This window comes from Phyllobates terribilis, unplaced genomic scaffold (genome assembly GCF_046119375.1).
Source record: "Phyllobates terribilis strain yellow unplaced genomic scaffold, ASM4611937v1 Scaffold_3__8_contigs__length_932513732, whole genome shotgun sequence".
In the NCBI taxonomy this organism is placed as follows: Eukaryota; Metazoa; Chordata; class Amphibia; order Anura; family Dendrobatidae; genus Phyllobates; species Phyllobates terribilis.
In genome coordinates this window covers 359,085,467-359,101,924 of record NW_027362763.1, presented here as the reverse complement: position 1 = coordinate 359,101,924, position 16,458 = coordinate 359,085,467, and the positions used below count along the sequence as shown (strand labels likewise).

General features: G+C 43.0%; 1 protein-coding gene across 2 annotated transcripts in view; it reads left to right on the top strand.

Annotated features, from left to right (window-relative positions):
* LOC141259399 (uncharacterized) overlaps positions 1-16,045 on the top strand; it is a 40,399-nt gene extending 24,354 nt beyond the window's left edge. The window contains exons 2-3 of one of the 2 annotated variants that reach the window (XM_073675320.1): positions 10,076-10,997; positions 11,099-16,045. In XM_073675320.1, the coding sequence (XP_073531421.1) occupies positions 10,983-10,997; positions 11,099-12,103 (1,020 nt within the window). In that variant the 5' untranslated portion in view covers positions 10,076-10,982 and the 3' untranslated portion in view covers positions 12,104-16,045. Of the gene's footprint in view, positions 1-10,075 lie in introns of both variants that reach the window. The other variant, XM_073675319.1, reaches the window with a different exon arrangement.
* Positions 16,046-16,458: the final 413 nt, after the last annotated feature.

Below are 16,458 nucleotides of genomic sequence, written 5' to 3'. Positions count from 1 at the left end.
AAAAGAGCCATGCAGTACAGCATATTACAAACATAAGTCCCATTATTGGGGAGTGGGTCTCCCATAGTATTTGCTTATGCTTTCCCAGCAAAAGCTGCCAAAAATTAGGACGGAGCAACTTGCAATGCCCCTTACAAGAGCCATGCAGTACAGCATATTACAAACATAAGTCCCATTATTGGGGAGTGGGTCTCCCATAGTATTTGCTTATGCTTTCCCAGCAAAAGCTGCCAAAAATTAGGACGGAGCAACTTGCAATGCCCCTTACAAGAGCCATGCAGTACAGCATATTACAAACATAAGTCCCATTATTGGGGAATGGGTCTCCCATAGTATTTGCTTATGCTTTCCCAGCAAAAGCTGCCAAAAATTAGGATGGAGCAACTTGCAATGCCCCTTACAAGAGCCATACAGTACAGCATATTACAAACATAAGTCCCATTATTGGGGAGCGGGTGTCCCATGGTATTTGCTTATGCTTTCCCAGCAAAAGCTGCCAAAAATTAGGAAGGAGGAACTTGCAATGCTGGCACCCTGGTGGTATAGTGGTGGTGGAGGCTGAGGATAAGGAGAAGAAGATTAAACAGCCGAAACGAGGAAGCGTATACCCATGTGTGGGTGTGAAGCGGTGCATGTGAATACACCTCCCGAAATAACACCGTGGATTTGACCTTATGTTACTCTGCTGTCATTTGGTGGTGATGAGAAGTCTGGCCCAATCCAGCCCTTGTTCATTTTGATAAGGGTCAGCTTGTCAGCATTGTCAGTTGACAGGCGAGTGCGCTTATCAGTTATAATTCCCCCAGCGGCACTAAAAACACGCTCCGATAACACGCTAGCGGCAGGCCAGGACCTCCAAGGCGTACAGAGCGAGTTCATTCCAAGTGTCCAGCTTGGATACCCAATAATTAAAAGGCACAGAGGAATCACGGAGGACACTGGTAAGATCGGCAAGGTACTCCCTCACCATCTTTTGAAACTTTCCACTCCTTGTGAGAGTACCCCGCGCCTCAGGGCCTGTAAGCTGGGCGGGTGTCAGAAAACCGTCCCAGAACGTTGACAGTGTTCCCCTGCCTCTGCTGGATTGGAGTTGCATCTCTCTCGCCTGTACGCCTTGGTTGGGCAACGAACTGTGACCTCTGCTGCTAGCGTGTTCAGATGGGAATTTTTTTAAGAGTTCTGCAGCAAGGGCCTTCTGGTATTGCCCCATTTTTGTAGACCTCTCCACCTCAGGAATAAGAGAGTGAAAGTTCTCCTTGTAGCGGGGTTCTACAAGTGTCACCAACCAGTAATGACTGTCACCCAACATTTTGACAACGCGAGGGTCACGGTTAAGGCAGCGTAACATAAATTCAGCCATGCGTGCCAGACTGGTAACGGGCAAGATTTCCGTGTCCTCACCAAGATGACGACTGACCATGCTCTCCTCCTCCTCTTCCTCCTCCCCCCTGTCCTCAGGCCACCCACGCTGAACCGACGGTATGACACTTGTACAGGTACTACCGTCTACAACGCATGATAGCAGCTCCTGTTCTTCCTCCTCCTCCTCCTCCTCCTCTCCCTCATTGTCCCCCAATGCACGTTGGGATGAGATGAGACTGGGCTGTGTGTAATCGCCCGCTACGGCTTCTTGATCCATCTCATCATACTCTGGCTGCAATGCCTCCTCTTTAATTCTCTGCAGAGAGCATTGCAAAAGACAGACAAGTGGGATGCTGACACTAATGACGGCGTCTTCGCCACTCACCATCTTGGTGGCCTCCTCAAAGTTTGTCAGGATGGTACATATGTCAGACATCCAGGTCCACTCCTGAGGTCTTATGTGTGGAGTCTGACCTGAATATCGACGGCCTTGTTGCAGCTGGTACTCCACAACTGCTCTCTTCTGCTCACAAATCCTTTGCAACATGTGGAGGGTAGAGTTCCAACGTGTGGGGACATCACACACCAGTCGGTGTGCCGGAAGCTGCAAACGCTGCTGCAACACAGCAAGGGCGGCGGAAGCTGTAGCCGACTTGCGAAAATGAGCTGACAGGCGGCGTACTTTCACGAGCAGATCTGGCAACTCGGGGTACGATTTAAGAAACCGCTGAACCACGAGGTTAAGCACATGAGCCAGGCATGTTACGTGTGTGATCTCACCTCGCCTCAGAGCCGCCACCAGGTTACGGCCATTGTCACACACGACCATGCCGGGATGTAGGTTCAGCGGTCTCAGCCACAGATCTGCCTGCTCTTTCACAGCTGTCCACAACTCACAAGCAGTGTGAGGTTTATCACCTAAGCTTATGAGTTTCAGCACTGTTATGTTCTGCTACCAAAGCTAAGGAAAGAGAGGAGATCTGTCCCTACTATAGGACTCAGCTGAATCCCTACGATGTAACAGGGAACCTGATCCTGCGATCAGACCTGCTAAAGTCCTAATCTAGTCTGTACGGAGACCTATAGATGTGGGGAGGGAATCCCTACAAGTACTAAGGACTGGGAGGAATATGGGACACCTCCTAACAGAAATAGTAGCAGACAGACGAACAAACAAAATAGATAGAACATAGAGGTCCGTAGACCAAGCAAACTAACAGAGCTAGATACAGAGCACAGGCTAGCTAGAAAGTAGATATACAATGAAGTCCAGCAAAGCCAGAAGGGCGGAGCAGGATTAAATAGGCCAACAAGGTCATGTGACCAGCAAAGGAAAAAAAACCTAACAGCAAGGTTCTAACAAGCACAGCCTGTTGCCGCTTGGCGGAGGCAGTACTGCAATGCTTCCAGCTTGTAACTGATGTGGTGATATCTGAGATGGAGGCTGAACATGAGGAGGATGAGGAGGAGGAGGATGCGCAGGAGCTGTACACTGTGGGGGCAACTCTGACTGACATAGGGCCCGCAATCGTCGGTGTGGGGAGGATGTGTTCCGTCCCAAGGTCCGACTGGGTCCCGGCTTCCACTATGTTTACCCAGTGTGCCGTCAGAGAGATGTACCGTCCCTGGCCACAAGCACTTGTCCACGTGTCCGTTGTCAGGTTGACTCTCCCAGTAACTGCGTTGTTGAGGGCACGGCAGATGCTTTGGGACACGTGCTTGTGTAGTGCGGGGATGGCACACCGGGCAAAATAGTGTCGGCTGGGGACCGAGTACCGAGGGTCGGCCACCGCCATAAGATTGCGGAAGGATTCCATCTCCACCAGCCTAAAAGGCAGCATTTCCAATGCAAGCAGTCGTGAAATGTGCGAATTTAGGACTGTGGCCTGTGGGGCGTTAGCTGCGAATTTCCGCTTTCGTTCAAAGGTCTGGGATATGGACAATTGAACGCTGCGGTGGGACGTGGACGTGGACGTTGATGCTGTTTCTTGAGAAACTGCCATAACAAGTGAAGACTGAGAGGAGGGGGCATCTTTACATGCAGTATGGACAGGGGATTGCCTTGCACACACAACAGGGGGTTCTATTGCACGCACAACAGTGGAAGAAGCAGTGGTGACACCCGCTGACACTGGTCGTGGACCCTGGGTTTCGCCCCACAAAGTCGGGTGCTTTGCTGCCATGTGCCTGATCATGCTGGTGGTGGTCAGGCTGGTAGTTTTGTCACCCCTGCTGATGCTGGCATGGCAGGTGGAACATATGGCCTTTTTGGGGTTATCAGCAGAGTCTTTAAAAAAATTCCAGACTCTGGAAGACCTACCGCTTGTACTGGCAACGTCCCTCGTGTTGGTGTTACGGGGAACGGTTGCCTGCCTTCTGTCTGCGGCCACCACACTGCTTCTTCCTGCCTGTTGGGGTACTCTGCCTCCCTCCCCCTGTGTGCTGCTGGCCTCACTCTGCATGTCCTCCTTCCACGTTGGGTCAGTTACTAGATCATCCACCACCTCCTCCTCTTCCACTTGCGCACCACGATCCTCCTCCTCACTTCCTGGCAATTGTGTCTCGTCATCGTCCACCTCTTGTGACAGATTGCCAACGTCGACTTCCTGTGGCCGTGGCTGTTCAAATATTTGGGCATCGCAACATGGGATCTCCTCTTCCACCACTTCAAGCGTATCAGGCGAGGGGCCCAAATATGGAAATGGACCAGTGAACAGCTCTTCAGAGTGTCCAAGTGTGGGATCACTTGCTGTCTGACGACACTCGGCATGGTGGGAGGAAGGAGCATCAGGGTGAGGAGGAGTATGCGGTCGAGACTCACGGCTACTAAGAGTTGACCGTGTGGAAGACAGACCGGAGGTGGTGGTGCCCAGGTAACTGGAAGTATTGTCTGCTATCCAATTAATAACCTGTTCACACTGATCAGTTCTCAATACTGGTTTTGTTCTGTGCTTCCCTAGTAATTCGGTCAAGAAGTGGGAGCGAGAAGATGTGGCTGTTGGTTGTGGCACATTTTCACCTTGGCCACGGCCCCGTCCTCTGCACGAACCATCACCAGAACGTCCACTTCCACGTCCCTTGCCACGCGCCTTGCCCATTGTAAATGAAGTAAAATAGCTTACACTTGCACTATCAATGGAAAAAGGGTAATAAAGAGTAGACTAGAACCGTGGAAGAGGAAAACCACAGTTATTGTTTACTGGGGTATACCACACTTTTTTAAATAGAGATATTTGCGGCTGAACATTGAGCGACACACTCAAACTGCTTTTTTTTTAGATGCCAGAGGCCCAAAGCTGGATAGTACAGCGATTTGACCCGTGGAACTGCGAAACCACACTGGGATGTCGGGCCTACACAAGACTATTTTCAACAGATATATTTTTGTGTCACAACAGTCAGGAGACACTACTGTTTTTCTTTACGGAAAAAACTACCAAAACCTGAATAATAGAGATTTTTTACTGTGGAACAGCAAAACCACAGTTATAATTTACTGGTGTATACCAGGCTTTTTAAAATATATATATGTTTGCGGCTGAACAGTGAGCGACACACTCAAACTGTTTTTTTTAGATACAAATGGCCCAAAAGTGGATAATACAGAGGTTTGTACCGTGGAACTGCAAAACCACACTTGTATTCCTCGGGCCTACACCAGACTATTTTCAACAGATATATTTGTGTCTGAAAAATCAGGGAGACACTATTTTTTTTTTTTTTTACAGCAAAAAATGCAAAAAGCAGGATAATAGAGATTTTTTACCGTGGAACAGCAAAAGCACACTTCTGTCTCTCTGGCCTACACCAGACTATTTTCAACAGATATATTTGTGTCTGAAAAATCAGGGAGACACTATTTTTTTTTTTATACTGCAAAAAATGCCAAAAACAGGATAATAGAGATGTTTTACCGTGGAACATCAAAACCACAGTAATAATTTACTGGTGTATACCAGGCTTTTTAAAATATATATATATTTGCGGCTGAACAGTGAGCGACACACTCAAACTGGTTTTTTTAGATACAAATGGCCCAAAAGTGGATAATACAGAGGTTTGTACCGTGGAACTGCAAAACCACACTTGTATTTCTCGAGCCTACACCAGACTATTTTCAACAGATATATTTGTGTCTGAAAAATCAGGGAGACACTATTTTTTTTTTTTTTTTACAGCAAAAAATGCAAAAAGCAGGATAATAGAGATTTTTTACCGTGGAACAGCAAAAGCACACTTCTGTCTCTCTGGCCTACACCAGACTATTTTCAACAGATATATTTGTGTCTGAAAAATCAGGGAGACACTATTTTTTTTTTTTTACAGCAAAAAATGACAAAAACAGGATAATAGAGATGTTTTACCGTGGAACATCAAAACCACAGTAATAATTTACTGGTGTATACCAGGCTTTTTAAAATATATATATATTTGCAGCTGAACAGTGAGCGACACACTCAAACTGTTTTTTTTAGATACAAATGGCCCAAAAGTGGATAATACAGAGGTTTGTACCATGGAACTGCAAAACCACACTTGTATTTCTCGGGCCTACACCAGACTATTTTCAAAAGATATATTTGTGTCTGAAAAATCAGGGAGAAACTACTTTTTATTTTTTTTTTACAGCAAAAAATGCAAAAAGCAGGATAATAGAGATTTTTTACCGTGGAACAGCAAAAGCACACTTCTGTCTCTCTGGCCTACACCAGACTATTTTCAACAGATATATTTGTGTCTGAAAAATCAGGGAGACACTATTATTATTTTTATACAGCAAAAAATGCCAAAAACAGGATAATAGAGATGTTTTACTGTGGAACATCAAAACCACAGTAATAATTTACTGGTGTATACCAGGCTTTTTAAAATATATATATATATTTGCGGCTGAACAGTGAGCGACACACTCAAACTGTTTTTTTTTAGATACAAATGGCCCAAAAGTGGATAATACAGAGGTTTGTACCGTGGAACTGCAAAACCACACTTGTATTTCTCGGGCCTATACCAGACTATTTTCAACAGATATATATGTGTCTGAAAAATCAGGGAGACACTATTTTTTTTTTTTTTTACAGCAAAAAATGCAAAAAGCAGGATAATAGAGATTTTTTACCATGGAACAGCAAAAGCACACTTCTGTCTCTCTGGCCTACACCAGACTATTTTCAACAGATATATTTGTGTCTGAAAAATCAGGGAGACACTATTATTATTTTTATACAGCAAAAAATGCCAAAAACAGGATAATAGAGATGTTTTACTGTGGAACATCAAAACCACAGTAATAATTTACTGGTGTATACCAGGCTTTTTAAAATATATATATATTTGCGGCTGAACAGTGAGCGACACACTCAAACTGTTTTTTTTAGATACAAATGGCCCAAAAGTGGATAATACAGAGGTTGGTACCGTGGAACTGCAAAACCACACTTGTATTTCTCGGGCCTACACCAGACTATTTTCAACAGATATATTTGTGTCTGAAAAATCAGGGAGACACTATTTTTTTTTTTTTACAGCAAAAAATGCAAAAAGCAGGATAATAGAGATTTTTTACCGTGGAACAGCAAAAGCACACTTCTGTCTCTCTGGCCTACACCAGACTATTTTCAACAGATATATTTGTGTCTGAAAAATCAGGGAGACACTATTATTATTTTTATACAGCAAAAAATGCCAAAAACAGGATAATAGAGATGTTTTACCATGGAACATCAAAACCACAGTAATAATTTACTGGTGTATACCAGGCTTTTTAAAATATATATATATTTGCGGCTGAACAGTGAGCGACACACTCAAACTGTTTTTTTTAGATACAAATGGCCCAAAAGTGGATAATACAGAGGTTTGTACCGTGGAACTGCAAAACCACACTTGTATTTCTCGGGCCTACACCAGACTATTTTCAACAGATATATTTGTGTCTGAAAAATCAGGGAGACACTATTTTTTTTTTTTACAGCAAAAAATGCAAAAAGCAGGATAATAGAGATTTTTTACCGTGGAACAGCAAAAGCACACTTCTGTCTCTCTGGCCTACACCAGACTATTTTCAACAGATATATTTGTTTCTGAAAAATCAGGGAGACACTTATTATTTTTATACAGCAAAAAATGCCAAAAACAGGATAATAGAGATGTTTTACCGTGGAACATCAAAACCACAGTAATAATTTACTGGTGTATACCAGGCTTTTTAAAATATATATATATTTGCGGCTGAACAGTGAGCGACACACTCAAACTGTTTTTTTTAGATACAAATGGCCCATAGAACTGCAAAACCACACTTCTATTTCTCTGGCCTACACCAGACTATTTTCAACAGATATGTTTGTGTCTGAAAAATCAGAGGCACACTTTTTTTTTTTTTTTTGGGGGGGGGGGGCACCAAAAGGTTAACAAGATGGGTATTTGTACTGGCCCCAGGGACCTGGAGCTAAGTCCAGCAATTTCAGCAACAGGAGCAGCACACAGGACTGTAATGCAGCGTTTGCTGGTATAACCACTGCGTCTCCTATACAGCCTGCCTGCCTGCCTGATATACCTGGGATGGATATTAGTCCTGAGAAGGACTGTTTGTTTGATCTGGCAGCCTTTACAGACCCTACACTAACTATTTTGCAGGATATATCTCTCCCTAAATCAGCAGCACTCTCCCTACACTGCCTGATCCGGAGCGACTGTGTCCAAGATGGCGGCGCCCGGTTTTAAATTCTCGAGGTGACGCTGTGCGGCCAGCCAATCACTGTAATGCCCACAAACAACATGGCTGCGGCATTACAGTGACTGGCTGGCAATCCCTGCATGTTCATTGGCTCTGTAAAGAGCGCCAAACATGCAGGGCGGAGACCCGAGCTCCCGCCCGAGTAACCCGGAAATGCTCGGTGCTCGCCGAACATCCCGAGTAGCGTGATGCTCAGGCGAGTACCGAGCAGTGTCGAGCATGTTCGCTCAACACTAATCATTACGCATACACCAACCGATCTGTTTTTCGTGGGATCAACCCATGAAATGAGTCAGAAAGTGACTGACAATTTGAGCAAATTTGCATAAAAGTGGACATTCCAGACATGTTTAATGGGTGTTGACAGTGGAATTGTGGTAGGGTTGCCAACTGTCATAAAAAATCCTAGGGAGTCTGTAAAACTAGAGCAGTTTTTTGCCCTGTCCGTTAAAATTTTTTTGTCATGTCCTTGACTTTTTTGAAGCTGGAGAGAATTGTACAGATTTTTATAACTGTATCTATCACCCTTTTACAGTTCACATTGAATGTAGATAATGTCTTCATATAGGATTTATGGTCTGTAGACATCTATCACTTATAAACTTAATGATTAATGATGAGCGAGCATGCTCCTTACTCGAGATTTATGAACATTTGGCGTGCTCAAATGTTATGTTTGAATCACTCAGTGTGCATGATTTGCGACTGTTTGACAGCTTTAATACTTTGAGGAATGCCTGTTTGTTAGGCATTCCTCACATGTATTAAAGCTGTCAAACGGTCGCAAATCATGCACACACTGGACTCAAACATAACATTCGAGCACGCCGCAAATACTCGGCAAGCAACCGAGCATGCTTGCCAAAAGGGTTAACAGAACACACTCGCTCATCACTATTAATGATTTATTATGGTCAGCTAATGTGTCCGTAAAAAAATTGCCTGTCCATGAGTTTTTGAGAAGCTGTCCAGAAAAAATAAAAGATAAAGTTGGCAACCCTGGATTGTGGGTGTGCCTGTGTGGATCAGAGATGCGACTTAAAGGGTCTTGTGAATGGGAGAAATATGATGACAAACTTAGTATGGCTTGAGGTTTCTCAGGTCAAACCTATAAACCTGACAAATTCAGCTACTAAAGTTGTTATTAATACTGTACCTTTTTCAATATCAATTGTTCAGCCTTTCTATAGGGGAGCTTACCGCATACACCTTTATGTATGTCTCTTTCAACAACCCAACACAATAGTGACCGTCTTCTGTAAATTCCGAGGCTCCGATTGTGGTAGCTATTTACAATTAGCGCTCTTTGGCTGTTGTAAGATGGCTACCGGACATGTCCTTGAAGGGAGATATGTATCGCCGAGGTTGGTAGCTTCAGTGATGTAAAACTGGGAAAGCATGCTCCAGCACACATAGTGCTGAGAGGGTTAATAGGGCGTATCAGGGCCGGTTTTTACAAGCAGTCATAAGAGACGAGAGGGATTGGCTGCTCACATATCCCCACCCCAGGGCGTGTGTATAAAATGGAGTTTCTCATTCAGTGTCTGTGGTTGGAGGTGTGGAGACCTCCAGCGTGTCTGTGCTACAGGACACTGACTGTGAGCGGGCGAACCCACAGTATTGTATGGACTAATTATTTTAGTGTCTTGTTACTTTGTGCCGAACAAGGCTGTCTTTTATTTACCTTACAAGTGTGGTTTATGAGGCCTGAATAAACCTACCTTGGACATTTTTAAGAACTGACTCCTGTGCTTACCTCAAAAGCAGCTGAGTGAGTATCAAACCCTACACTGTATGAAGAAAAGCAAGGGATTTGAAACTCTAAAATGTGGAATATTTTTATTAATATACAAATCATGCATGCGTGTCAATCTTGTAGGGTATTTGGCAATATTGTTATACATTTACGTATGGTTTTGAATAAATTATAAAATAAGAATATAACAAATATCTGTGATGCTATTTCATTCCCAGGTCTTCTCTTCAGTCTTCATCAAAGTTGATATTGGCTCATCTGTTTATGTACAGCGATCCATTTCGGTGCTCACATTATTTTGAGTCTAATCATCTAACCATCTCGTTGTACTGATCATGCATCGCTCAGTAGCTCCAATGATTCCAATTTTGGATAAATCATATCTATTTATGCATTTACCGACAGACCCACAAAACCCAAATGGAATATACTTACAATGTCCAGCAACAGGCCATGAATATTGCATTTCAACAGGTACTTTATACCGGACGCAATTTATTCCACTTTATGCCAATACTTCATCTTTAAGTCAAGAAAAGGATTCTTCTTCGCTACTGGGCTATCCTACACCACGTACAATGCAGACATTCCCTGTAAATACAAAAAACACAGATCAACATGAAAATGGTGATTTAAATTTGACTATTGAGAGCAACACAACTCAACATATTCAAAGTAATAGCCCTTCAATTATTTCCATTGTGCCTTGCAACAAAAATCTCAATGTCAAAAAGTCTGATCAACAGGGCAGCAGTGCTTCAATAAACCCCAATACCAAAAAGAAAAAAGCTTCCAAAAACAAAACTGACTCATCTGATCAAGCCTATTCACTTTTACAATCTGTAAATAATTTATCTACAAACCTTCAGGGAAGTTCTCATCCAGTCAAAAAGAAAAAAGAGAAGACATGTACCAGAAAAGCAAAAGATAAATCTGTTCTTTTAGAGGAAAATTCATGTCCAATTTCTAAGACAAAATCTCTTTCAAGCAAACTGAAGAAATCTACTGTGCTCATCAAGCCAATGTCCTCCACAATCGCAAACAATCCTTCTCCAAACTTCAAAAACCCATCTTTAACAATCCACCTTACAAAAAACTCTGAAGAAATCATTCATCTCAACAAGAATGTCTCTCCAAAAAGTAAGGGAAAATCATTCACATACTACAAATTCCATCTGCATCACATGATCAAGTTTATACAGCCTATCCAAATTAATTTTGAACACCTTTTATTTCCTCAGGATGTGTCTCTCGCACTTGATCAAACAAAATTTTCCAGAAAGCATGCAGAAAACAATACTGAAATCATTCAGGTGTTGTCTAATCCCACGTATAAATGTTTCCCACAATTAAAAAAAAAAGAAAAGCTGCCATCTCTGAGTTTCAGCAGAGATGATTATTTTTTTATTTCTTCAGAAAAAAATAGAAAAAAGAAAACTGCCAAAAAAAAGACTTTTGGGCAAGTGTCTCTTGGTTCCAAAAATAGTTGGGCATTCCTTCAACCCTTCCAACGTAGACCACATCCTTACTATCGTAGGAAAAAATCTAAGTTGAGCAGTGATAGTAAGAATTACATAATGGCTTCCTCTGTACATGAGATTATTCACAGTTGCTATGCTAAGAACACAAATGAGCAAATGCCTGAATCACAGATAAGAGCTATGCTGAGCTCGGGAGACTGGAAACTGAGAAAAAGAAGTGAGTGGATCCAGCAAATGGAGGAAGATGCCATTCATAAGTACAAGAAGATGAACTTAGAAAAACACAAACAGAGATTAGAAGTGAAAGAGTATGATGTGCTTCACCACAAAGAGAAATTTTGGCTAGCATGTTCCAGCAGAACAGCAATAAATCGGAAGGATAAAAAGAGCTGGCCTCTTCTGGTGAAGTGTTTGCACAAATATCCTGATAGTACACTACGACAGGCCAGCAAACATCGCTCCTTCTGCTTGAGGTGGGATGGGACATCTTACACCCTACGATTGGACCATGCCTACTACACTCAAATGCAGTGTCATATGGCTGTTACCAACACTTCATATGCAGAGCTTGTTGTCCACACACGGAAAGAGACCGCTATTTTGCCTGTAAATTTTGACTTTGATTTTTGGAAACAAACAGAGGCGACACTGGAGACATTCTTCACTAATAACATTTTATCTTATTTGAAAAAGAACGAGATTGAATCAAATCCAGTCATTGCTCCATTAGACCTTGAAAAGAGAAATGATGTAATAGAAGAATAATGTAACTATAGCTGTATGACTGTACTGTCAAAGTCATTTGTAAAAACACGGTGATCCTGTATAATATACATTTACTAAAACACAAGAATCCATGCTGATGCCACCATGTTATAGGGAAAGCTAATTTCAGCTAATGGTTATAAAGAGGATCTGCTTGTAAAGAGGATCTGCCAACTCTCTGAATATGTATGTTTTACATTCTTAATAAAATAACAGTGTGGAGCTTCTTACAACTCTGTTTCATAGTTCCTCTATTAAAGGGAATCTGTCAGTAGGATCAACCCCCCCCCCCTCCCCCCACCCACACACACACACTGTCTATATGAGCATGTAGGTCATAGAAAGCTGAATAAAATGATACATGGATATTGGCAATTTGATGTCCTATTCCAGAGAAATCCTTGTTTTTCTTCTATGTAAATGAGCTGTTCAGGACTATGGGCCAGACACTGATCTGTATGAGAAGCCGCCTCCAGAGATTATTGTACATGAAAGGGGGAGTTACCAGTGTGATGTGTAATGGCCGCTCTCAGCTCACCTGACCTCATTGCAGAGCTGTGTATGGTTATACCTGACACATCTGCAGGTTCCTCTCCGCTTCAGCTTCCATCTCACAGGCAGAACAGCAGAGCTGTGAGAGCTGCAGCAAATGTGTCTGTAATGAGACAAAGTTCAGTTCTCCTGTTCTGTGTTAGTTACATATTTCACTCAGGTAACACTGTGAAGGGGTGGTAGGAGTCCCACTCCGATCTAAAGTTGTTATAGTATCTCTGTGTAATATAAAATGTGTTATTTATGGTATGGCCATTAGATGGCAGCAGAGTTACAGAATTATATTACCTTACGTCAGTTAGGGGACACAGGGTTAACTAGTTTGGGACCGCCCTTAGTGACAAGTTAGGACTGAGGGAGCACTGGGAGTTGGTGTTGGCCATGTTTCAGTTAGTCAGTGACACAGTGAATGGTGAAGGACGTGTCAGGAGGACACAGGAACAAGTACAACAGAAGGGTGTGTGTGTGTCACCTACTGGGAGATCGTGGACAGCCTTATCTGAAAGGTGATCCGAGCAGTCTAGACAGCAGAGACTACAAGAACAGATGCACATGGAGGGGTCAATGTGGGAACTTCACCTTACGTGCTGTGACAGGACAACCTTAAAGGGAAGGTGGATCCAAGCAGGTCAGGCAGTGGGACAGAAAATGGAGTTACCCCTAGGGCTAATCTTCATATCCAAATCTGTGTCTGTGTCTTTCATCACTGGTAAAGTGCCGCTGTATGTGAAGAGAACACAAAGAGACTGTATGGCTTGTTGCTCATTGTATGTGACTGTTGCTGTAAGTAAAGAAGTTTTTACATTTTTAAGTTGGTTTGGTTTCCTCCTTCTGAAGACTAAAAGAGTCGGCACCCAGGACGGCGGGTCAGAAGTGAGTATGGAGGTATCCTCCACAGAAGCACCGCAGCACACACCCGGGGATTCTCAGAGTCCCCTTTTTCTGTAGCAGGTCAGGGTGAAGAATTATTCACAGAAGCAGACGTGCCACTGGCCCATGACTACCACCCTGCCCCCATTACAACACCTCCATTTTTGGGGAATTAAAATGATGTTAAAATAAGGACTAGATGTTATATTGGTGAATGGTTAAAGGAAAATCTAATACCCACCTATGATGTCAAAGAGAGATTTATGATGATGTCCTAGATCAGGATTTCATCTGTGCTTGTCTGGGATATATTTAATGCAATGCTATAGCATAGCAATTTATGCCAAAAAGTAATGGCGCTAATAATCATATGTCATAGAAGGAGTAAATAAATGAAAACAGTTGTTGAAAAAATATTGAGGCACTTGTATATCATAGACTAAATTAAAGCATGAAATGTCAATTAGCTGGTTCTAAAGCAAGCAGGATACTATCATGTATAAAAAGGAGCATGGATTTACGGGACAGGCACATAAAATTATCTCTTTACAAAGCAGTAGTGTGACCTTATCTAGAATATGGGGTTGAGTTCTGGGCACCAGTTCAGAGAAAGGGTGCCATGAAGTTTAAAAAAAAATACAAAGAAGAAAAAATATATATGGGGCCTGGAGAAATCTTAGTTATGATAAAAGCTTAAAGACAGCCTGTCATTAGATTAATATGTAGTGCCCCAAAGTTGTATGTGTATGCCCCTTTAAGATGTAGCAGGGTCAGCAGATACCCCATTATGTCTGCACAATGGTCATATTCCCTTTGCAGATAAAGTACAGAATGGTTTATATATGCAGAGAGTGATGCACTTAGCAGAACACAATATAAGATTACCAAGAGTTAATGAATCAGCCTGCTTTCCATATATGACAATAAGGTCGCATGGTTAGAAGACATGCCAAGGTCCTGAGCTTAGTGCGGTGTGCTGAGAGAAGGAGAGAGGAGGAGACATTGTGTGGTGTCTGGTCTTGCCTGTGATAAGCTGAGGAACTGGTATGGAAACTCAGATCTCTGGTGTATGAGAGACCACAGTCCCAGCTGCAATCAGCTGTGTGATAAGGAATGTAGAGATAAGCAGAAGCTAGGACTCAGGAATCTCTGCACCATTTATGTATCTGCATTATCATACTGGAAATAACTGTGCTTGCTGCATTGAAATGGAAACTGCTGAATCATCTGTCTGGATTTACTTGTATTTGTTTGCAAGAAGTAAAATTTACCAATAGCCTATCTGTGTCTCTGTTTTCTGGACTATCGGGTGCACAACATACCATCACACTAAAATATTTAACCTCTCTCTCTATCTTCAGGTATCTTTCCCTCCTCATTTAAACATGCCATCATAACCCCTTTACTTAAAAAGCCATCCCTGGACCAGAACTGCACTGCTAACTACAGACCTGTTTCCAATCTTCCCTTTATCTCTAAACTCCTGGAACCCTTGTCCACTCCCGCCTAATCAGCTATCTCTCAGATAACTCTCTCCTCGACCCTCTACAATCTGGTTTCCGCTCCTTACACTCCATTGAAACTGCCCTCACTAAAGTCTACTAACAGCCAAATCCAAAGGTCACTACTCCCTGCTGATTCTCCTGGATCTCTCTGCAGCATTTGACACTGTGGATCACCAGCTCCTCCTCACTATGCTCCACTCTATAGGCCGCAAGGAAACCGTTCTCTCCTGGTTCTCCTCCTACCTCTCTGACCACTCCTTCACTGTATCTTTTGCCTGCTCCTCTTCTTCTCCTCGTCCCCTTACTATCGGGATCCCGCAGGGCTCAGTCCTAGGCCCCCTCCTCTTCTCTCTATACACTGCCCCTATTGGACAAACAATCAGCAGATTTGGGTTCCACTATCATCTCTATGCTGAGGACACCCAACTATACACCTCTTCACCTGACATCACCCCTACCCTAATACAAAATACCAAGGATTGTCTGTCTGCTGTCTCTAACATCATGTCCTCCATCTATCTTAAACTGAAACTCTCTAAAACTGAACTTCTTGTGTTTCTCCCCTCCACTAACCCAACTCTACCTAACATCGAAATTACCTTGGAGGGTTCAACCATAACTCCCAAGCAGCACGCCCGCTGCCTGGGGGTCATATTCAACACTAACCTTTCCTTTACCCCCCATATCCGATCACTCACTTGCTCCTGTCACCTGCATCTTAAAAACATCTCCAGAATCCAACCTTTTCTCACCTTTGAAACTGCTAAAACTCTTACTGGCGTATCACCTAAACACACTCTGTCCATCCCAGCTTTCCCCCATATTAAAATCTTCTTCAACTTCGGGTTCAAACCAACCATGCACATAAAAGCCTCTGTCAGGACTGCACACATACTGGCTGGCGACCAGTCCATGTATTATTATTTATCCTATTCAGTATATCAAGGCTGCATTATACAATATATGTACTTTTTACCTTTTGTGTCTCCCCCACTTCCTCATAGACTGTAAGCTCGCGAGCAGGGCCCTCACTCCGTTCGATATGAGATATGCTTATTCTGTATTGTCTGTATAAGTCCCCCCTAAAATTTGTAAAGTGCTGCGGAATATGTTGGCGCTATAAAAATAAACTATTATTATTATTATTATTATTACTGTTGCTCTTATTCACTCTCGTCTGGACTACTGCAACTCTCTTCTGATCGGTCTCCCTCTTACCAAACTTTCTCCTCTCCAATCCATCCTGAATACGGCAGCCAGGGTCGTATTTCTGTCCAGCCGCTTCACCGATGCCTCCATCTTGTGCCAGTCTTTACACTGGTTGCCGGTCCGCCTCAGGGTCCAATATAAACTCATCACTCTCACCCACAAAGCTCTCCACAGTTCTGCACCGCCTGATATCTCCTCTCTCATCTCTGTCTATCGCCC